Consider the following 22,769-nt stretch of genomic DNA (forward strand, 5'->3'; position numbering starts at 1 on the left):
AATCTACCATCTGCTCTGAAGGAGTCTCCATGCATAAAGATTTACAGCCTTGGAAACCCAGTGGAAAGTCACCTTGAGTGGGAATGAAATCAGTGGCAGCAAGTTTGAACTTTCAAGAAGAATCTTTAGTTACTATATGAATGCAAATAATAAGCCTTCACAATATCGTACAGAGGACATAATTATTTTCTCTCTTAGAATTACAGAGGATCATGTGATTCAGCATGGGCTAGTCGTGGATGGGACCAGCCTATCTCTTGCACTCAGGGAGCATGAAAAACTGTTTATGGAAGTTTGCAGAAATTGCTCAGCTGTCCTGTGTTGTCGTATGGCACCACTACAGAAAGCAAAAGTATGTATGAGTATGTAAGTTCCAGAAAGATATTTAGAACAAAACTTACTCTTTAAAGATGATATCTTATCTGGTTCTATTTCATGGTGTACAGTATGTGAATATAGTGTAGTATGAATTTCAGTTCTGTACATTGTTGTTTTTACTATGTGCCATCATGTTGCCTGCAAATCATAGCAACGCTGTGCACAACAGCTCTAAAGCCTGCCCTATCCTAAACCAGTCTCAGTGACTCTGTATCAGTCCATCTCATCCAGAGTCTTCCTCTCCTTCACTGTCCCTCCGTCCTTCCAAGCATCATGTCCTTCTCCAAGAACACATGCCTAAAGTATGTGAGATAGAGCTTCAAAATCCTAGCCTCAAAGGAGAAACTCAGTTTCACCCTTTCCAAGACAGACTTCTTTGTTTTCTTTGGGGTTCCATAGTATGTTCAAGACTCTTTTTCAACACCACAACTAATATTTAGAATGAATATTAATATTTCAACTATTCATAAGTACCTAGAAAGTCTGTACTAAGTTGCAGTCTGTGGGTTTACCAAGATGAGTCACACATTTGACCTGCTATTTGCTGGTTACAAAAGTTAGTTACTAGCTAATGAAAGAGACACGGAGGCTTGATTCATCTGCATGTTCAAATGACTGTTGATCTCTGCTCAGTCCTGCAGTTTCATGGATTGATTATTCTATCTTCATGTTAAAATGGCTATCAAATGATAAATAGAATTCAGTGGATAAAAGAGAAGCCAATTAGTTTGTGATGCAAAACTATAAACATGGATTTGAGTGTTTTGTGTCATGTTAAAGTAATATAAAGAAAGTATTTTAATTTAATTTTTATAATAATAGTTCCTATTTGTTAAAAAATAAATCTGGTGCTTAAGTGGTAAGGAATTGCTCTGCTAACACAAATGCACACAGTTCAAATTCATTCACAGACTGCCCTACAGGACAAAGATTTGCAGTTTCCTCCTTTGTGATTTACTGCCTCTGATAACTCACTCACTGACGGGCCAACTATGGGTTGGAGCTGTCTCCACAGTACAGCTCTACAGCAACAAAATGTTAAATGTTTGTTCTGTTTGGGACATTATGCTAAGCATTTTGCCTTCATTGTTGAAGCAAATATGAAATAATCAATTATATTCTTTGGTTTCCAAAAGAGGTAGTTAACATTAGAGAGGGTAACTATTTTAGGCAGGGCGGTATTCTCACTGTGTGCCCTTTTATCAGATTATGTTCACCTTTGGACTGTTAACCTAAAAGTTGATGGTTTCAAACTCATCCTCCTAAATTTAAAAACCCTTCTTTTGGAGCAGTCACCACAAAAAAAAGGAATAAAAAAAACCACACCAAACCCCTTCTTTTGTTTTGAGTTTAACTTTGTTTACTTATAGAAATTTCATGTATTGCAAACAAAAATAGTTGTCTTTCCTCAACATTGAAGAAAAGTAATTCTTTAAGATAAAAATATTTTGTGTAAGTGCAATTAGTTTACAAATAAAATTTGTATTAAACTTTTAAAAAATACAAGCTGTGTTTAAAAAGGTTCTTGCTCCCTATTAGAAAATGCAAAGATAAATACTGGTACTCTTGTAATGCAACCAAAGTATTTTATTGTTGTCCTCCTGCTGAGAGCAGTTGATGAATTAACTAGCTATAGTTTAGTTTCATGGTAAGATGGAGATGTTTGGTCTCAAACATTTAAAAAAAAAATTCAAAGATAATCTTTTTTGTTAAAACATATCTGAAAAACATCTTGATAGAGTCATTCTTCAAAAAAAAATGAACCACATTATGAAATACTATATAGAGTTGAAAATATTTTTTCTTTTCCTGTTCTTACCACACAGTAATTTCAGATGAAGGGTTATACTCAAAAGAAAACTAAAATTGTGCCATACTTGCATGTCTTTCAGGTCATAAGACTGATAAAAATCTCACCTGAGAAACCGATCACGTTGGCTGTTGGTGATGGTGCAAATGATGTAAGCATGATCCAGGAAGCACATGTTGGCATAGGTGACTGACTTTTTTTTCCCCCCCCTGCATTTCTGAAGTTGATCTAAATATTAGATAGTTTTGAATTTTCATTGTATAGATCATTTCTCATATCAAGCCTATTTCATATGTTTTAATTCCAAATTTCAGGAAAGTAAGTGCTACATTAAAGAAATTTTAGCTTTACCAGTTCATCTTAATGTTTTAAAAACCAAACATCTCTTTGTATACTATTTTGTACCATTTAGACTACTCTTGTACATTATTTTGTGCACTATTACTGTTATCTCTTTTATTATAATAAAATTTTAAGTGTGTCTTAAATAGCCTTGCAGTTATGTCTGCAGGAATTTGTTTTAAGAAAATCATTTCCTTATTAATGTAGATCTGTATTATGAACAACATGTGTTTTGTAGCAAAAACAACTCACAAAACAAATACTATCTTGTATGCATCTCCATGTGTATATATGTAGTAATCATGTACGCTAAAGTAGGAGGAGCATGTTTAGAAGGATATAGACCAAAACCAGTGGTGGTTTTCCTAGTCATTAGGATTGTAGGTAATTCTCTTTCTACACTTGGCTACATTTGACCCATTTATGACAAAAATTTAATTTTGAGAAACAATTTTTGAGAGCTGCTTTCAGATGGAAAAACTAAAAAACTTAGGATAACCTAAAAAGTACTCATTTTTCAGATGAAATTATGTACTGACTTTAAATGATGTCATGTACTTTTCTTCTTAAACAACACACTTTATGTATGAAAGTTTTAAAACAATTAAGACCACTCAAGTTTGTGTTGGGTTGTTTTGGGGTTTTTTTTCCTTTTTGCCATGTTCTCAGTATTTTTAATGCTCACTTGAAATAGTGGCATTAAAGTATTTTATAGCAGTGTGTCTATTGAGAGTCTCGATTAACAACATTTGCTTTCAGGTGTACTTTCTATACCTGCTAGATCCTGAACTTTTTATATTCAGTTTTTCTATTTTGTTGTATTCTCATTCTTTGAAAATGTACTTTAATAACAGCTACATGCTGAGTTTTATTTTGTTTTGTAGGACAAAATAGATAGATTTATTAGAAAGTTGCATCCCCAAAGACATGGACCTTCCTCCTTGAAAGGAAGTAGGGAGAGAGGCCTGGTTAAGGAGCTCTAGTGGTATAGCGCATAGCACATTGAACTATAAACCAAAAGGTTGACTGTTTGAATCTGCCAGCTGCTTCAGTGGAGAAAGATAGGCAGCCTCCTCCAGAGAAACACGAGGAAGAGTAGCTTTGAATGGGCATCCACTGGATGGCAGTGGGTTTAGTTTTTCAATTTGCCATTTAAGAATTCTTGGTGACATAGTGCGTAACACATGGAGCTGCCTGCTAACTATAATAAAGGTTCGCAATTGCAGTCCTCCATCTGCTCTGTAGGAAAATGGAGCGTTTCCTAAAGATTTACAGCCTGTAGGATCACTATAAGTTGGAATTGACTGACAGTAATTTGATTATTATTTTCATTCTGGTAGATGTTACATATTAGGATTTAATGTTCTTCAGTTGGTTCAGCTGCTGCTAAGATACCCAGTGCCATCAAGCCAACATCTAGCAACAGTCAACCACCATCAGGTTTCCCAGGCTCCCTCAGAGCAGCTGGTGGATTCAGACTACTGACCTTTTGGTTAGTGATGCCACATGCTACATCACCAGTTAATCTAAGATATTTGCATATGTTGTTGTTGTTGATTGCCTTTGAGTTGAGCATGACTCACAACAACTCTATGTACAAAAGGCCTCAAGCCCCTCTGCAACTATCAAAGTTCATAGAGTTTCCAAAGGCATGTTATTTAGGAAGTCAGTGCCACTCCTGCTTCCAAACCTGTCATAGTTTTTTATTGTTATGTGCATTTGAGTCGCCTGTGACGTATAGTGACCCTATGTACAGCAGCTCTGAACCCTTCCCTATCCTGAGCCAGTCTCACTAATTCTGACACACCAATCCCCGTTGCCCCAGTTATTATATCAGTCCATCTCATCCAGAGTCTTCCTCTCCTGTGCTGTCTGCCTGCCCTTCCGAGACCTTCTCCAAGGACTGATTTCTCCTGGCCACATGCCCAAAGTAAGTGAGGTGGAGCATCAAAATCCGGCCTCCAAGGAGAGACTTGGTTTCACCCTCTCCAAGGACAGACCTATTTGTTTTCTTGGAAGTCCGTGATGTGTTCAAAACTCTAAGGTGTGTTCCACAACCCTAAGGCAGCTATCTTCTGTTATCCTTAGTCATTGTCCAACTTTCCGAAGCATAACAAGTAATTGAGAAAACCGTTGCCTGGATTAGGCACACCTTTGACATCGTTGCTCTTCAACACTTTGGAGAATTCCATGACAGCAGATTTTTCCCAATGCAATTCATCTTTTTTTTTTTAAAAAAAAAATTATTTTTAATTTCAATAAAAATTTACAGAGACTTTGGATTTCCATTCATTTATTGTTGCACTTTTCTCCCCTCCCAAACCTCCCCCCCAGTACACCACCCTCTTGGAAAAGTAAAAGAAAAATTATTTCATTGTTTTACAATCCCTCCCCTCAGGTCCATTCCACTATGCAGCCTTCACTCTGGAGTCCTGTCATGACAAAAATACCTAATTACATACCCCTTTTAAACAGTTTTCTCCCTCATCTGTTTCAATGCAATATACATTATTAAACCCATCTTTCTCAGTCTTCCCCCTACCCCAATGTCAGTTCTGTCTTACAACAGTGGCACCATGCAGTTATTTGTCCTTTTGTGAATGAGATACTCCACTCAGCATAATGTCCTCCAAGGTCACCCATTTTGAATAATACTGCATGAGTTCTTTGCTTTTCAATGCAGCATAATATTCCATTGTGTGACTATACCATAGTTTCTCTGTCCATTCATTTGTTAATGGGCCCTAGGCTTGTTTCCAGCTCTTTGCTATTGTGAACAAAGCTGTGATAAACATGGATGTGCATATATCTGCTTGGGTGTCAGTTAGCAATTCATCTTTTGATTTCCTAACTGCTGGTATTAAGAGTGTGGATTGTGGATCCGAGCAAGCTGTAATTGCTAACATCAATAAAAATTACCTTCAATAAACTTTCCCCTTTTTTTATTCCTTTATTTACAGGAATCATGGGGAAAGAAGGAAGACAAGCTGCACGAAACAGTGACTATGCAATAGCTAGATTTAAATTCCTCTCCAAACTGCTTTTTGTTCATGGTCATTTTTACTATATTAGAATAGCAACCCTTGTACAGTATTTTTTTTACAAGGTGAGTTTGTGAAGATATTTTAGAAACAAATACTATTACAATAATTTTATATTTTAATTTAACAGACATTACTACCATATAAATTATTCTTAAATGGGGGGGGATCATTTTGTTAAATCTGTTGTGATTCATTTAACTTAGATTGATAGATCAGTGGTTGCTTGAGACAGAGAGTGGAAGTTATAGAATTTACTGTAAGAAAATGCAAGAAATATTTTGTATCATAGAAAAGTTCTCTAATGTGATTACGGTGGAGGTTACATGGCTGCATAAATTTGTCAAAGTCATCAGTGTATCTTAAAAATTAACACATTTTATTCTATGCAATAAAGTTGATTGCCCAGAACTAGTAATAAGTAATAAATTTTAACTCCAGTATGTTCAGGCGGTCATTACAAAGACAGAAGAGGAAGAAAAGACCAAAATGGATGTCAGAAGAAACTCTGAAGATTGCACTGGAACGTAGAGAAGCCAAAGCACAAGGAAGAATCCAAGACACTGAAGAGCTGAACAGAAGATTCCAAAAGGCAGCACAGAATGACAAAGCAAAATACTACAATGAAATGTGCGAGGAGCTAGAGTCAGAAAATCAAAAGGGCCGAACTCGTTCAGCATTTCTTAAGCTCAAGGAACTGAAGAACAAATTCAATCAAGGATGCTTTAGGCAGAATGTTAAATGATCCAGGAGGTATCAAAAGAAGATGGAAGGAATGTACTGAGTCATTGTATCGAAAGGAATTGGCAGATACAGAAGAATTTAATGAAATAGCATTTGAGCCAGAGCCTATGGTGATGGAGGCAGAAGTTCAAGCTGCTTTGGAGGAAATAGCAAAAAATAAGGCCCCCAGAATAGATGGTATACCAATTGACATATTTCAGCTAACAGATGCTGCCGTGGATGTGTTCACCAAGTTGTGCCAAGAAATCTGGAGAACAACCACTTGGCCAATTGACTGGAAGAGGTCTATATTTGTTCCCATCCCAAAGAAGGGCGACCCAGCTGAGTGTGGAAACTATAGAACAATATCATTGATTTCACATGCAAGTAAGATTCTACTGAAGATTATCCAAAAACGAATGGAACAGTACATCAGCAGAGAACTGCCAGAAGTCCAGGCTGGGTTTAGAAGGGGTCGTGGTACTAGAGATATTGTTGCTGATGTTAGATGGATCTTAGCTGAAAGCAGAGAATACCAGAACAATGTCTGTCTGTGTTTCATTGATTATGCAAAGGCATTTGACTGCGTGGGTCATAACAAACTCTGGCTGACTCTGAGAAGAATGGGAATCCCAGAACATTTAATCGTGCTAATGCGAAACCTATACTTGGACCAAGAGGCAGTAGTCAGAACAGAGCAGGGCAGCACTACATGGTTCAAAATTGGGAAGGGTGTACGCCAAGGATGTGTCCTGTCTCCATACCTTTTCAACCTGTATGCAGAGCAGATTATCTGAGAGGCTGGGCTCTATGAGGAGAAGCGTGGCGTTAGGATTGGTGGACAATCTATCAACAATCTGCGTTATGTAGATGACACAACCCTGCTTGCTGAAACTGAGGAGGACCTCATGCACTTACTGCAGAGGGTCAAGGACTGCAGCCTTCAGTATGGACTGAGGCTCAATGTCAAGAAGACAAAGATTCTCACCACTGGACCAATTGGTAGCATCAGGATGGATGGCGAAGAGATTGAGATTGTTCACAGCTTCAGTTTGCTCGGCTCCACGGTCAACACTCTTGACACCAGTAGCCAGGAAATCAAAAAACGTATTGCGATGGAAAAGTCTGCAGTTAGGGACCTCTCTAAAGTACTCAAGAGCAACAGTGTCTCTCTGGAGACTAAGGTGCACCTGATACAGGCCATGGTTTTTGCAATCACTTGTTATGCATCAGAGAGTTGGACAATGACTAGGGAGGATAGAAGGAGAATTGACGCCTTTGAGCTGTGGTGCTGGAGAAGAGTACTGAATGGACCATGGACGGCCAAGAAAACAAATAGATTCATCCTAGAGAGGGTTAAAGCAGGCTGCTCTTTGGAGACAAGGATTCTGGTACTTCGCCTGACATACTTTGGACATGTAAGGAGAGACAGGTCTTTGGAGAGGGACATCATGCTGGGCAGAGTGGAGGAACAGCTCAGGAGGGGAAGACCCTCTATGGGGTGGATTGATTCAGTGACGGGTAATCGGGATGGGTGTGTCAGAGGCAATGAGATTAGCACAGGATAGAGCAGGGTTTAGGGCTGTTGTACATAGGGTCGCTATGAGTCACAAACGACTCAACGGCACATAACAACAACAATGTTCAAGAAGAGATTAACAGTAAAACGTACAAATTCTTCAGTAAAGAGCTTTTATATGTATAAAATAAAATTCAAAGGTTACAAGGAAAATATGTTCAAATACTACTCATCTCTGGAAACTGGAGAAATGTGAGAGTGTTTGGGATCCATATTACAAATTCCTAGGATCAAAGGCACTGAATGTACCCAAGTACGCTATCATGTACATTCCTGTAGTTAATAATGCCTTGGAGCTGCGTGCCCCTGAAAGAGGGCTAGTAGATAAGGGGTTCTTCATGGATGGTGCTTGATTGAACTCTAGGGTTTACTTGTAACATGAGTATATTGGGTTCCATGTTTTGTGTTTTAATTATTCCGTTTTTATCTATTACAACCTTAAGGCTTAAATCTTATTGTACGATTTCTAAAAATAATGGAAGGTTTTAAATTCAGAGGTGTTTATTTCTTGGCCATAATAGAAATCAGTAATATTTTCATTCCAATATTTATATTGCTGCTTAGAACACTTTTAGATGTTTTTAGTAAATGGAACTCCTCCTTACCCATTTTATAGAATAGGACCTTTATGGATAGATCATCAGCTTTCTTTGTCAGCTGTAATTATGTTTCTAAACTCTTTGGTATCTATTGATTTCAATTAAAAGTTTTTAAGTTTATTTAGTATGTTGGTTTATTTAAAAATTAAAGAGTAAAATCAATATAAGTGATGTTATTTTTTTAGAAATGTGTCTTTTAGTCCTAAATATTTTCATATTTCCCATGTAATCTTGTTTTTCAGAATGTGTGCTTTATCACACCTCAATTTTTATATCAGTTCTACTGCTTGTTTTCTCAGCAGGTGAGTAAATATAAATTTGTGTTTTCTTTCAGAATGCAGTATATGTGTTCAGTTTTTGATAGACACTTGGGGAGACATTTTACATTATTCTTAATTTCACAAGTAACTAGACAAAAGCTTTTCTGATGAGTTTATGTAATCAATATAATACTCATAGTATTTGTTTATTTTCGATTACAGTCTCAGATAATTTTTTATACTGATTTTTTAAAATTCTAGATGCTTTTAAAAATTAGATTGTCAATCTGAGGTTATCAGCTAAAGCTGATTCTCAGATTCTGTGGCCAGTTGGGAAAAAAAGCCTGAGGAGCCCAGAGAATCTTAGGCTTCACTTTATTACAGCCCACAGAGACTCTATGGAGGAGGCAAGCCACAAAGCCATGCAGGAACTTCCCACAAAATTCATAGAGTACTCAGTACAAAGGAGGCATCCTAGTATACTCGGCACAGTAATCACTTACCCTAACTTAACCACCTGTGCAGTTACACTTAGCTTTACATAGCAGTGATTCAGCAAAACATTACTGCTCTTACTCAAACATAGCTGTGGTTCAGCTAAAAACTGCTTGTCACGTTACGGTAGCAGAATCTTTCTGTTGGGTATATACAGCACATTACAGTATCCCACATTGACACTTTCCAGGTTTATGAGGAAATTTCAATAATGTGGTTCAACTTATCTCTGATGTTTCTTTCTGTAGAATCTTATCAAGGCAATATAGATAACTTGGAGGTTTGTTTCAGTACTCATTTTTTTTAAAATAACTCAGAATTCTTTTTATTTGGGAGGAACCTTTTGGTGTGTCTTTAGCACAACATGCTACAGAGTAGGCCCATAGATCTCCTTTCTATTTAGAAGGAATCTTAGTGATTGAGTCCAGGAATGACATACAGGTTTTCTCTCACAGCCTACCACTAACTAATTGACAGGGCCACCTGATGTATGGTATTAAAAATTCCGACGCTGTAGATGAAGAGGTTGGGAAAGCTGTAATTAATTGATGATGGCTGCATTGGGCACCAGTAGTGGTTACAGACTCAGTGCTTAGGCACTTGGCTCCTAAACAGTTAGCAATTAGAAATGAATTTTGGGTTAAATGGAGAGAAAAAAAAAATCCATTTTTTTTAAATGTACTTTTTTGTGATGACATACGAAAGTATGATTGTAATATATAATTTAAAATAGCTACCAATTTCTCTTTTTAGACACTGTATGACAGCGTGTACCTGACTTTGTACAATATTTGTTTCACTTCCTTGCCTATTCTGATATACAGTCTTTTGGAACAACATATAGACCCTCACATATTACAGAGCAAGCCCACTCTCTATCGGTAAGTATTTTCCAGTATTATGCAATGTTATAACATTTCTGGTTATAACCTACATATTCAACAGTTATTAACTTTTAAAGTGCCTATGAATATACAGATATATTCATTTTCACTAATGTTTGGTGATTAAAACTTTACCAAGGGAATTACTTAGCTCACTGTGTGGAATATCGAAGAGAAAATTTGAATAATATTTTCACTGTTATTAAAAATGGGTCATTTCATTCTAGGACTGCATTGAACAATCACTGTTTATGGTTTCCAACAGTTGTTTAATAATTATTGTTGTGTACCTTGAGTCAGAACTGACCCACAGCTGACCTCTAGCTGGTTTTCTGAGGCAGTTAATCACACGGGAGGAGATTACCCATCCCTCTCCCACAGCAGCTGATGGATTTGATCTGCATGCCTTTTGAATTGCAGCACAGCTTCTTACTATGAGGCCACCAGTGCTCCCTTGTTTAATAATTAATAGTGGCTAAAGCTCTGGCGGCTTAATGGTAAGGAATTGTGCTGTCAGTGCAAAGGCGCACTATTCAAATCCACTAGGTGCTCCATGGAAGAAGGATGGGCAGTCACCGCCCCTGCAGTTTTTACTGCCTCTGAAAACCTGTTGGAGGGTCAGCTGTGTGTCAGTTCAGACTCAATGGTACACAAAATAGTTTGGAAATAAAAAATACCTGCTGAATGATAAAAACCAATTAATAGTGAGCAGTGCTAAAGGTGCCCTTGTGACACAGTGGTTTTGCACACTGCTGCAAACAAAAAATTCTGCAGTTGGCTGTGTGAATCTGCTCCCATAAAGACTGGAAGCCTGCTGGGGCCGTTCTGCTGTGCCATGTTGAGTCACTGGCATCACTGTCAGTCAAGATTGACTTGAGTTAATCAGTGCAAAACTCAGAGTTGAGGATACTCATTCCAGCCTCATATAGCCCGGGCTGCTCATTTTCTGTGATGTGGAACATATGTTGAGGGACCAGCTTAGGGTCCCTATTTTAGTCTGACTTCAACTCTTATAGGAGGCATGCACCTAGGTTCCAGAAACGCTAAGTTCCTTTGATTTTTAGTTTGACTCCACATGAGTGCAGACTGTTTCTTCCATAGTACGTACTGGGCTAAGCCTTGATAGAAATGAAACTGAAGGAGCCTCAGTGCTCAGCCTAATTCAGGTGACTCCACTTAAAAGAGACCATGACTGCCAAGTGACTAGATGTTTATACACGAATATGAAACAGATAAACCAACTTTCACGGTCAAACGGATGTGTTGCCTCTTTTTCATACTTCTTTATTAAATGAGAAAAATGTATTTTTATGTAAGCTGCTATACTCACAGATGTATGATATTATAAGCAGTTTGTAAATTTGAATTTATCTTTAGTTCCAAGATTTTTAAAAAAACATTAATTACAATTGAATGGTGTCATTTATTACTGTATCTCATCAAATTCTCCCTGTACCCTCCATTTCCTTCATCCTACCCATCTTCCACTTGTCTTTTGCTCCTCACTCCCTCTCCCCCGATTCCCCTCCACAGTTGTTTTCATTGATTTGTAAAATTGGTATATAAACGTTTCCTTAGCTTTCACCCCCCACAACCCCACCACTGCAGTTCGTCAGCTACGCGTACCCCATTCCACATTATTAATTGCAAGGCATACAATGTTGGATTCTCCATTCATTTCACATAGACAGTTTTAAATTTATCTTATTATTGAATCTATCAAATTAAAACTTTAGTAAAGTCTACTGCCGTTCAGTGGGGGTTTTTTTCCCACTCATAGTGACCCTTCTAAGACAGTTGACAGTTCTTTCTTTCAGCTTTTCCAGTGCAATGGTCATTCTCTATCCACTCTTATTTTATTCTCCTCCTAACCCCCCATGTCAGGCCTGCTTAATAAAAGTGGTGCTATTGCACACCCATGTTTAACGCAGCTTTGTTTACAATAGCAAAGAGTTGGAAACGACCTAAGTGCCCATCAAAAACAAATGGATAGAGAAGCTGTGATATATTCACACAATGGAATACTACACCGCATTGAAAAACAAGGAACTCATGCAATATTATTCAAAATGGGTGACCCTAGAGGACATTATGCTGAGTGAAATATCTCTGTCACAAAGGGACAAATACTGCATGGTGCCACTGATGTAGAATGGGACTGACATCAGGGTTGGGGTTAATTACATGCTCAGGAAATTCAGACAGTCTGATGTTAGCAGATGAAAAAGGTGATCTAAAGTTCTGTGTCACTGCAGACCCATTCAGGGTGGACCTGGTGTCTGAAGGAGATATTGTAATGAGCATAAATTCCCTGGGAAAATTATACTTTGAGCATTTCACAGATCCTTCCCAAATTAAGGTATTGTACACATTACTTAATACATCAAAAACCCCATGTTTTTTGTGTCTCATACATAATTAAAAATTGGTTCGCTTAAAAAAAAAGTGGTGCTGTGCAGTACTGTAAAAAAGAAATATATGATTAGGCATTATACATATGACAACAGCCCAAAATAAGAGATATATCATTGCAGAGAGGACCCGGGGGAGAGGGGGACGTAGGCAGTTGTGCAACAATGAATGGCTAAAAAAAAAGTGAACTGGGGGAGGAGGAAGGGAGGGAGAGGGGAACAGTGTGCAACAATCAATGAATGAAAATCTAACTTCTCTGTAAACGTTTGTTAAAATTACAATTAAAATAAAATTTTATTTAAAAAGAAAGAAAAATAGAGTTACCCTACCCTATAGGGTTTCCAAGGCTTTATCTTTTTTCCATGGAACAACTAGTGAGTTTGCACCACCAACCTTCCAGTTAGCAGCTCAGTGCTTAACCCATGGTGCCATCAGCATTCCTTTATTTCTTTGTTATCCTTGCATGAGAGCCGACGCATAGCTGACCCTGTAGCAGTTTTTTAGAGATAGGAAACTGCACATTTGCAGTCAAAGAACCTGTCCATCTTTCTTCAGTGGAGCGTCAGGTGGATCCATCCTGAACCACATTCCTTTGGGTCAGCATTGCAGTTCCTTAGCGCTACCCCAGGGATAGTAAATAGGATCAGAAGTATGAAAACTAATGTCTTTCTGTTTCTCCCTGTCTCTCTCTTGTTTTACAGAGACATTAGTAAAAATTGCCATCTAAGCATTAAAACATTTCTTTATTGGACCATCCTGGGTTTCAGCCATGCCTTCATTTTCTTTTTTGGATCATATTTTCTATTAGGGGAAGACATTTCTCTGCTTGCAAATGGCCAGGTAAGATATACAGTTGTTTCAGTTTTCTAAATATTAATGTTTTTCTTTTGTTTTGAAACATTTCTGTCATTGAGGAAAGAAGTAATAAATTCTAAAATTGTAGATGTTAAACTAAAATAGCATTTGTAAGAGGTTTTGTTTCAGCTTTTTTTTTTTTACTTAAATAAAACTTCCACAATAGTAAAATTTAGAAAGGCAAGGTAATGTAATCTTAATGTGAAAATACAGTTACTACACTCTTTTGCTCTTTAAAAATCAACTCACACAAAGCCATGCCGATATCCCCGCTTTGCTGTTCATTCATTCCAGGATCAGGTTTTAGTAACAGCAGCCTTTAATTTAGGGCTTTCTGTTGTGCTAAGTGTTTTATAATAATCTTCACTAATCCTCTCAATTCTGTTACAAGATAATACTATTCTTGTCTTACAAATGAGAGATAATTATTTAGTGTTTGTTTTTCATTTCATGATTCTATTTTTCAATCTGGGAGCGCTGCCATCTCTCCTCCGTGCACACTGGCAGTAGTAAAGAAGTTACAAGTCCTTATTTAGAATGGCCACTTTTATGAAATGTGATATTAGGAAAGAGGACTACATAGTATAGATTGCTTGATATACTATATCCTAATCAGAATACTTATGTGGAAACGTATTTGACAGAATTGGGTTTTCTTTCTCCAGGTTTAGTTACATACATTAGAGAGAGGACAGGACAGCAGTGGTACAGTGGTATGCTGGAGCTGTTCATTACCTTTCATTTCCTTTTCCATTGACAATACTTAAATATTGTGAAGTACGTTTGGGGGACACAGAAATACACAACTTACATGTGGAAGAGCTTTATTCAACACACTTTTCTCATGGGCCACCCATTGCCATGTACTTGTATACTTAAATCTGCGCATGTGTGGAATCACTAACACATGCAGTCTTGGATCCTTTAGTCTTATTTTTCTGTTCCTTCTCATTGCTGTGAAGTTGGAGCCAGCACATACTCGACCCTCCAGGAGGTTTCAGTGACTGTAAACTACACCAGAGAAGATTGCTCATCTTTCTCCCAGAGTCACTGGTGGATTCAAACTGCCAGCGAGACACATCTTTTGAGTTATCAGCTCAACTCCCGATGAACTACACCACCAGAACTCCCCTTGAGTCTTGTGAGGGATACTGAAAATAAGCTCTGAACATACTGTGCAAGAGTAAAGAAGGAAATAGGATTCATTTCTAGGACAGCCTTAGCCATGGAGAGCCTTTTAGAACACAGAGTGGAAAGGTAGCAATTATTGCTAGCTTACTTTCAAGGACATTCTTAACTTGATTTTTTGATAAAAACATTAATCAGGCTTATGAAGCCTGATGATTACAGCATTACAGAAATAAACTAACTTTATTAAATTTATTTTGCTCTGTATCAGGTACATGTTCTGATTTGTTAAATCAACTTAACCCAATGTAAGGAAAATATTACTATATTACATACTACAAAATTAATCTTAGACTGAGAAACTTGGTTATGGTGATAAATTATCAAGTTTAAACTTAGATCAGAGTTACTTCAAAGCCTGTTACAGAGCTTAGTCACAACCCTAAATTCCTGTGAGAAATGAATAGTAGTAGCCTGGTCCCCCTCTGTTCAGAATGGCCTCTCATGCTAGTAGCAATAAACAAAAGAATGTGAGTGACTGGACCCATTTTTACTTGAAATATCAGGATGAAAACTGGATTGAATCAAGAGAGAAAGCATTTGAAAGAGGAAAAAAAATGTAAAAGATTATAAATTACAACTTGAGGTTAAAAGGAAAAACCCAAACCTCTTTAATTCCACTAAATCAATGTCCCTCAGAAGCCCTCCCTTGGACTGAACTCTCCCTGCTGGCTCTCCCAGGAGGTCTGTTGTGCTTGATTCCAGTTCCAAGCCATTGCTCATGTTTTCTCTCTGGAGTGCTCTTGCCTCTCTGCCAAAGCCTCTCTCCATGAAGCAAGGCTGAGCCCACAGTCCCCTCTGCTTTTTTTCTACCTCTCTCATGTCATCCTGAATTTAAAAGTCTAGATTCCTAGTCCACATCTCATTGTTCAGCACAGCACTGGATGTGTTGAATGCTTCCTGTTACATTGCTCTTTTACTGTAATTTTGATTCAAGTTTATACACTAAATTGAATAAATCATTCTTCCCTTTTAAATATTCTTGGGCGAGTTGTTCTGTGCCGGGGGTCATGATTCTGACAGTGTGTCAGTACTCTCATCACTGCCATTCTGTACTCTCAACATCGATTTCGTTTCTCTCTCTTCACCATCCCATCTCTGCTCTTGAGTAGTTAGTTGACCATTTGGTGCCATCTAGTTTCTTTTTAAAAGAACACATTACTCATAGGTGATTTTTTTTTAATAAGTCAATCTGATATTTGACTGTATTTGACGTGCAGAAATAGTTTCAGTTCCAAGTCCAAAGGCAATAATCTTAGGGCAATAATCTTGGATGTTTCTCTAGTTCCTTTTAGTCCAGTAGATCTGGCCCTTGTTTCAAAGCAGGAATAGCTTTGTTCTGTTTTGGGTTTCCCTGCTCACATTCTGTCTGGAACTATATAGTTTCTGTGGTCAGATTGTTGGTATCACTGCTGGTGTCAGGTTGCGGATATGTGGCTGTTAGTCCATTCACTAGTTTCTTCTTTGAGCCTTTGATTTCCATCATTCTCCTTTGCTACATATGAGTAGAGACAAAGTTGAAGCTTTAGATGTCTATGAAGAAGTTTGTATGGACACACACATCGTTATATGTTCAGGAGATGTGCAAATGGTTGAAGGAAGAAAAGATTGAAGGAAAATATTTGAAGCAAGTGGGACCAGTGTAAAGAAAAAGCTAATGTGAACAAATGATCGTGATAGAAAACAGGACAAAGAATTGTCAGTTATCTGAGGTTGAGATCTAACAGGGAAATTCTACATTCTGTGTCTGGTTTTGTTTGGGGGGGGTTTGCTTTTTGAGCTTTTTTATCTAAGGATGTTGGGAAAGTCTGCTGTCAGGGACCTCTCCAGCTTATGAAGAACAACAGTACCAGTCTGGAGACTAAGGTGTGCTTGGTTCCAGCTATGGTCTTTACAATTACTTGCTATCTGTCAGAAAGCTGGACAATGAAGAGGGATGATAGAAAGAGCCTTTGAGCTGTGGTACTGGAGAAAAGTATTGACTATACCATAGACTGCTAGGAAAACAAACAGGTTCATCTTAGAGGGGGGGAACCAGGCTGCTCCTTGGAGGCAAGGATTCTCAAGCTTCATCTGACATACTTTGGACATGTTGCAAGGAGGGGACTGATCCCTGGAGGACATCATGCTTGGAAGGGAGTGGAAAATCCTCGATGAGATGGATTGATTCAGTGCCTGGGGTAATGGAGTATGGGTGTCAGAGACGATAAAGTGGGCCCAGGATAGAGCAGGGTTCATAGCTGTTGTAAACAACTTGACAGCACATAAAAACAAGGATAAGAGTATTTTAGCTATTAATTAATATCATAGTTGATATTCCTCTACTGCTCCTTCTTAATATTTGTCACCTTTAATTTCCCTTTTCATTGATGTTGTTGTTGTTGCTATGTGCCGTCGAGTTGCTTGCAACTCATAGCGACCCTATGTACAACAGCCCTAAACTCTGCTCTGTCCTGTGCCAATCGCACTGTCTCTGACACACTCATCCCAATTACCCCAGTCTCTGAATCAATTCACCTCATAGAGGGCCTTCCTCTCTTGCGCTGTCCCTCCACCCTCCCAAACATGTTGTCCCTCTCCAAGCACCGGAGCCTCCTTACAGCATGTCCAAAGTATGTTAGACGAAGCCTCAGAATCCTTGTCTCCAAGGAGCAGCCTGGTTTAACCCTCTCGGGCGTGAATCTGTTTGTTTTCCTAGCAGTCCATGATACCCTCAATAGTTTTCCCCAGCACCACAGCTCAAAGGCAGCAATGCTCCTTCTATCCTCCTGAGTCATTGTCCAACTCTGTGATGCATAACAAGTGATTACAAAGACCACGGCCTGTATCAGACACACCCTAGTCTCCAGAGAGATACCATTGCTCTTCAGAACTTTGGAAAGGTCCCTAACAGCAGACTTTCTTATCAAAATGTCTTTTCATTTCCTGGCTACTGGTGCCAAGAGTGTTGACTGTTGAGCCAAGCAAACTAAAGCTGTGAACAATCTCAGTCTCTTCTCCATCCACCCTGATGCTGCCAGTTGGTCCAGTGGTGAGAATCTTTGTCTTCTTGACCTTAAACCTCAATCCATATTGGAGGCTACAGTCCTTGACCCTCTGCAGCAAGTGCTTCAGGTCCTCCTCAGTTTCAGCAAGCAGGGTTGTGTCATCTGCATATCGTAGATTGTTGATAAATCGTCCACCAATCTTGACCCCACATTTCTCTTCATAGAGCCCAGCCTCCCAGATAATCTGTTCTGCATACAGGTTGAGAAGGTATGGAGACAGGACACATCCCTGCTGTACGCCCTTCCCAATTTTGAACCATGCAGTGTTCCCTTGCTCTTTTCTGACAACTGCATCTTGGTCCAAATATAGGTTTTGCATTACCACGATCAAGTGTTCTGGGATTCCCATTTTTCTCAGAGTCAGCCACAGTTTGTTATGGTCCACACAGTCAAATGCCTTTGCATAGTAAATGAAACACAGATATACATTTCTCTGATATCCCCTGCTTTCAGCTAAGATCCATCTAACATTAGCTTCAGTATCCCTAGTACCACGACCCCTCCTAAACCTAGCCTGGATTTCCGGCAATTCTCTGCTGATGTGCTGTTCCAGTCGTTTTTGGATAATCTTCAGTAGAATCTTGCTTGCATGTGAAATGTCAATGATATTGTTCCATAGTTTCCACACTCTGTTGGGTCACCCTTCTTTGGGATGGGAACAAATATAGATCTCCTCCAGTCAGTTGGCCAAGTGGTTGTTCTCCAGATTTCTTGGCACAACTTGGTGAGCACATCCAGGGCAGGATCTGGTAGCTGAATTATGTCAATTGATGGTACTTGAATATTACAAAATATATTTGGGAATCCAATGAGAGCCAATATTTGCAATTGTGAAAAAAAAGTTTGAACTCTTAGGTAAAGTTTTAACTCCGTTTCTTCAAGATAAAAGAATTAATATTAAGTGTTTTGATTAGCCCATGCAGATTTGAAAGAGTTAAAGTATTTCAAGTACTATTGTTGTTATATACCATTGAGTCAGAAGCAACTCATAGCTGACCCTCCAGCAGGTTTTCAGAGGCAGTAAATCGCATAGGAGTAGATTGCCCTTATTTCTCCTACAGAGCAACTGATATACTTGAATGATGTGACTTTACCACTAAACCAATGGAGCACAATTAAAATACTGTTGTTGTTGTTGTTGTTGTGTGCTGTCAAGTCACCTGGGACTCATAGTGACCATCTGTACAAGACCTCTGAAGCCTACCCTGTCCTGAGCCAGTCTCACTGATTCTGACATACCCCCATTGCCCTAGATATTGTATCAACCAATCTCATCTGGGGTCTTCCTCTCCTGTGCTGTCCTTCTACCCTTTCAAGTATAATGTCCTTCTTCAAGGACCAGTCTCTCCTGGGCCTGTGACCAAAGTATATGAGAAGGAACTTCAAAATATTAGCCTCCAAGGAGAAACTTGGTTTCACCCTCTCTAAGACAGACCTCTTCGTTTTCTTGGTAGTCCATGGTCCATTCAGTAACTGGGGTTATGGGGGTAGGTGTATTAAAGACAATAAGATTGGCACAGGAAAGAGCAGGGCTTAAGGTTGTTGTACATAGTGTTGCTATGAGTTGCAGGTGCCTTGATGGCACATACCAACAACAACAATAAAGTAAGACAGGCCATGGCCTAAATCAGGTGCACTTTAGTCTTCAAACTAATATCATTGCTCTTCACCATTTTGCAGATTTCCTTGGAATAAGACTTGTCCAATGCAATCCTGGTTTTCTGATTGCTGGTACCAAGAGTGTTAATTCAGGCCGTGGTCTTCTCAGACTCCGGTTACACATCTGAGAGCTAGACAGTGAATAAGGATGATAAAATAATTGATGCCTTTAAGCTGCAGTGTTGGTGAAGAGCATTGAATATCCCATGGACAGCCAGAATAACAGATATGTCTTGGAAAGAGTGCAACCATTGTGCTCCTTCGAGGCAGATAGTGAAGCTTCAGCTTTCATTCTTTAGACATGTAGCTAGGCAAGGCTTTCCCCTGGAAACAGAGGGTCAACAAAGGAGAGGAAAACTCCAACAAGATGGATTGATACCTTGACTTCAGCAACGGGCTCTCATGTCAGAGATAATGAGGATGACACAGGATAGGGCAGAGTTCAGGTCAGCTATTCATAGGGTCACTAGAGTCATATGACTCAACAGGCATCTAACAACAACAAAAAAAGTAAAGGAAATTAGCATACAATTACGAAGTCACTTTTGTTGAAGTGACTGTCAGTAATGTAAATTTGTTGTTTTGTTGTTCCTCCTCAACATTTGGCCTTGTGTGGTCCTTGGTCCTGCTCTGTCCTCCTGATGCTGACATGTCTGTTGTGCAGCTGTTGTGTGTACTTGCCAATGTCAGTACTCATCTGCTAGCACTGGATCAGTTGCTGTTCTCTTGTGAGCCTTAACATTTCTCAGAAATACCTCACCAAAACGTTCTTGGTTTGGAAAGTCCACAACCCTTTACCCATGAGTGACCCTGTTGCTGTTGAAATACTGATGACAAAACTTCCAATGTTGTAGCCACCAGGCTGTGAGTAACTGACAGGCAGATAGTACGACAACGAAAATATGAGCCACTAAACCAGAATCTCATGGAAGCCCAACTCTACTTCTCCTTAGCTAGATCTCAGAAATACCCTTTCCCACTCACTTTATTATGAGCCTTTACAAGGAACAGAATGGAAAGAGAATAATAAGAGGTTTCACTGATTAGTTGCACTTAAGACAAATTTCTTTTGCTAATTTTATTACCCTCTCCAGCTCCCCTCAAAAAAAGGCCTTGTATACCTGTTTATATGCATTCCAGGACCTTGAATACAAGGGAGGAAACCCTAAATCATCCTCTGCTTCTAAGGAAAGTACTTAACTCACCTCCAATCAGGACCAGTGAAGCTGTCTGCTGAGGGTTGATGTGTGTGTGTGTGGTTCTTACCCTTTCAGGCCCACATCCCTGGAAGCAGCAGCACCTCAAACAGGAGACTGATTATCTGTGTACTGAGATCTCCCAACTCAGGACAGACGAAGGGATTTTTTTTTCCTTTCCCCCCTCCCATTTTTCTCATTCATTTCTATAGATTACAAAAGCAAGAAAATAAGCAGTTTAACTTTTCCCTTTTGCCCTTTCTGACATAAATACATTCAGTGATAATATGCATTATTTCTTAGTGGATAGTAATAAGTAATAATAGTAGTTGTTATTATTACATTCTTGAAAAATAATGAATAATAAAATATTATTAACTACTATATGTTGATTTTAGAAGGAAGCGTGGCATCCACTTCCGTAATAGCTTGCCTCTGGAAACCCTATGAACCTGGAGAGAGGATGAAAGGCACCCAAGTGTTGAGAACTCTCCTTCCCAGGGTCGCTATGAGTCACCTGCGACTCGATAGCACTTAACAACAATAACAACAATTTGTTGATTACTTATTATATATCAGGCATTCTGTTCTTTTCGTATATCCTAATTCTTACAAAAATTTATGAGGTTTGTCTCCATCTTGAAAATGAGAAAAATATGAGACAGGCATTAATTTGTCAAGTATATGCTAATTGTTAGAAAGAATTCTGATTTTTGTTAAAAATTTTAACATTTTATGACATTTTTATTCTTTTCTGGAAATAAGATCTTGACCTTTTTGGGCAGTCTTACACCTTTTTTAATGAGCTGCTTTTTTTTTTTGTTTTTTTGTTTTTGTTTTTTTTTAAGTAAATCTGGCTTTAAAGCCCAATGACGTACTTTCTGACTGGTATTGACTATAGTCTTATATGGAATCCTTTGATAAGTAATCACAGTGTCTGTTACCTTTCCTTTCAGGTCTTAGTGTTGTGTGTGATTTCTTGTTCTATTTATGTCCAGAAAGACAAGTAACAAGTGAACTATTATAACTTCTCTTGTAATGGTTACAGAAAATAGTTCTGATTGGAAAGCATTTTACGTGTATGACAGGAATAATCACTAACTTCTGTATCATTCTGACATACACTTCTAGAGTTAAGTGTCTAAACCTATCTATAGATTTCTAGTCTGATAATAATTATGCGAAGGCATCCTCTCCATAACAATGGCTTCTGGTATTTTGTCTCCTCTGTTCTACACTCTACTAAATAATCCCAGGTCTCAAAGGCCACCTAACGTAAGGAATGCAAGTGATTTTTAGTAGTGAAATGAAATGTCTTCTTACTCCTTTTCTTACTTAATACCCGATTGATACAAAATGTAATAATAGTTGATTCTTTGTGTTTAGATGTTTGGAAACTGGACATTTGGCACTTTGGTCTTCACAGTCATGGTTATTACAGTCACAGTAAAGGTATAGTACTGAAATTAGAAATATGAACAAAAGAAATAAGGACAAATTTGGGCTTTGTATAAGTAAATTTTCTTCACTTGGCCATAGTTTGGGACTTACGGTCTTCTCTCCCCCTCCCTTTTTCCCTACAATATATAATGGCACTGACTGCTAGTTTAATTTTTTTTTCCATTTTTATAAAACAATTATTTTATAAATTTATAATTTTTAAAATCTCAGTTGAGTTTTATGACCCAATAAAGGTTTATTTCTATGTATATAGTATAAAAGAACACAATTTGTTTTAAGCTATGGTGTTAAAAAAAAAAATAAAAATCATTTACTTGAAATTTCCATGTTTCCAAGTCACAGAAGAAATAGAATATAAAATAAAAGTATTTATAAAAACATAAAGTATTTTAAGGACCTTTTCTTGAATTTTATCTAAAAATGTAAAGTCATTGTTTTATAGTTCTAAGGATTTTAAAAAATTTTTCTCTTTTTAGATGGCTTTGGAAACTCACTTCTGGACCTGGATCAATCATCTCGTAACCTGGGGGTCCATTATATTTTATTTTGTGTTTTCCTTGTTTTATGGAGGGATCCTCTGGTGAGTGACTATTCTGTATTTTAATTATATTGATTTAACTATAATAAATATATGCTGTCATAATTCTACACAAAATATGCTATAACAGAGTTAATAAGTTCATTTCTTTCAATTCATTTTAATGATATGGAGAAAGAAATGAATGTTTATCTAATAGTAACTATATTCCAAATGTTTTCCATAAGATAATATTTGTTCATCACAAAACTCAATGTATCTTCATTTTTTATCATGTAGGTCTTTAACTAAGTGGTCACAAA

At 38.1% G+C, this 22,769-nt stretch overlaps 1 protein-coding gene across 1 annotated transcript in view; it reads left to right on the top strand.

Moving 5' to 3' along the window:
• The window catches only part of ATP11B (ATPase, class VI, type 11B), a 104,418-nt gene that overhangs the window by 66,712 nt on the left and 14,937 nt on the right, over positions 1 to 22,769 (top strand). The window contains exons 19-26 of the mRNA XM_006884050.1: positions 199 to 352; positions 2,271 to 2,373; positions 5,491 to 5,636; positions 8,715 to 8,774; positions 9,981 to 10,108; positions 13,225 to 13,363; positions 21,855 to 21,920; positions 22,406 to 22,509. Coding sequence (XP_006884112.1) covers positions 199 to 352; positions 2,271 to 2,373; positions 5,491 to 5,636; positions 8,715 to 8,774; positions 9,981 to 10,108; positions 13,225 to 13,363; positions 21,855 to 21,920; positions 22,406 to 22,509 — 900 coding nt within the window. The remainder of the gene's footprint in view (positions 1 to 198; positions 353 to 2,270; positions 2,374 to 5,490; positions 5,637 to 8,714; positions 8,775 to 9,980; positions 10,109 to 13,224; positions 13,364 to 21,854; positions 21,921 to 22,405; positions 22,510 to 22,769) is intronic.

The sequence above is a fragment of the Elephantulus edwardii genome, unplaced genomic scaffold (assembly GCF_000299155.1).
Source record: "Elephantulus edwardii isolate Elephantulus edwardi_28Jun2011 unplaced genomic scaffold, EleEdw1.0 scaffold00031, whole genome shotgun sequence".
Classification (NCBI taxonomy): Eukaryota; Metazoa; Chordata; class Mammalia; order Macroscelidea; family Macroscelididae; genus Elephantulus; species Elephantulus edwardii.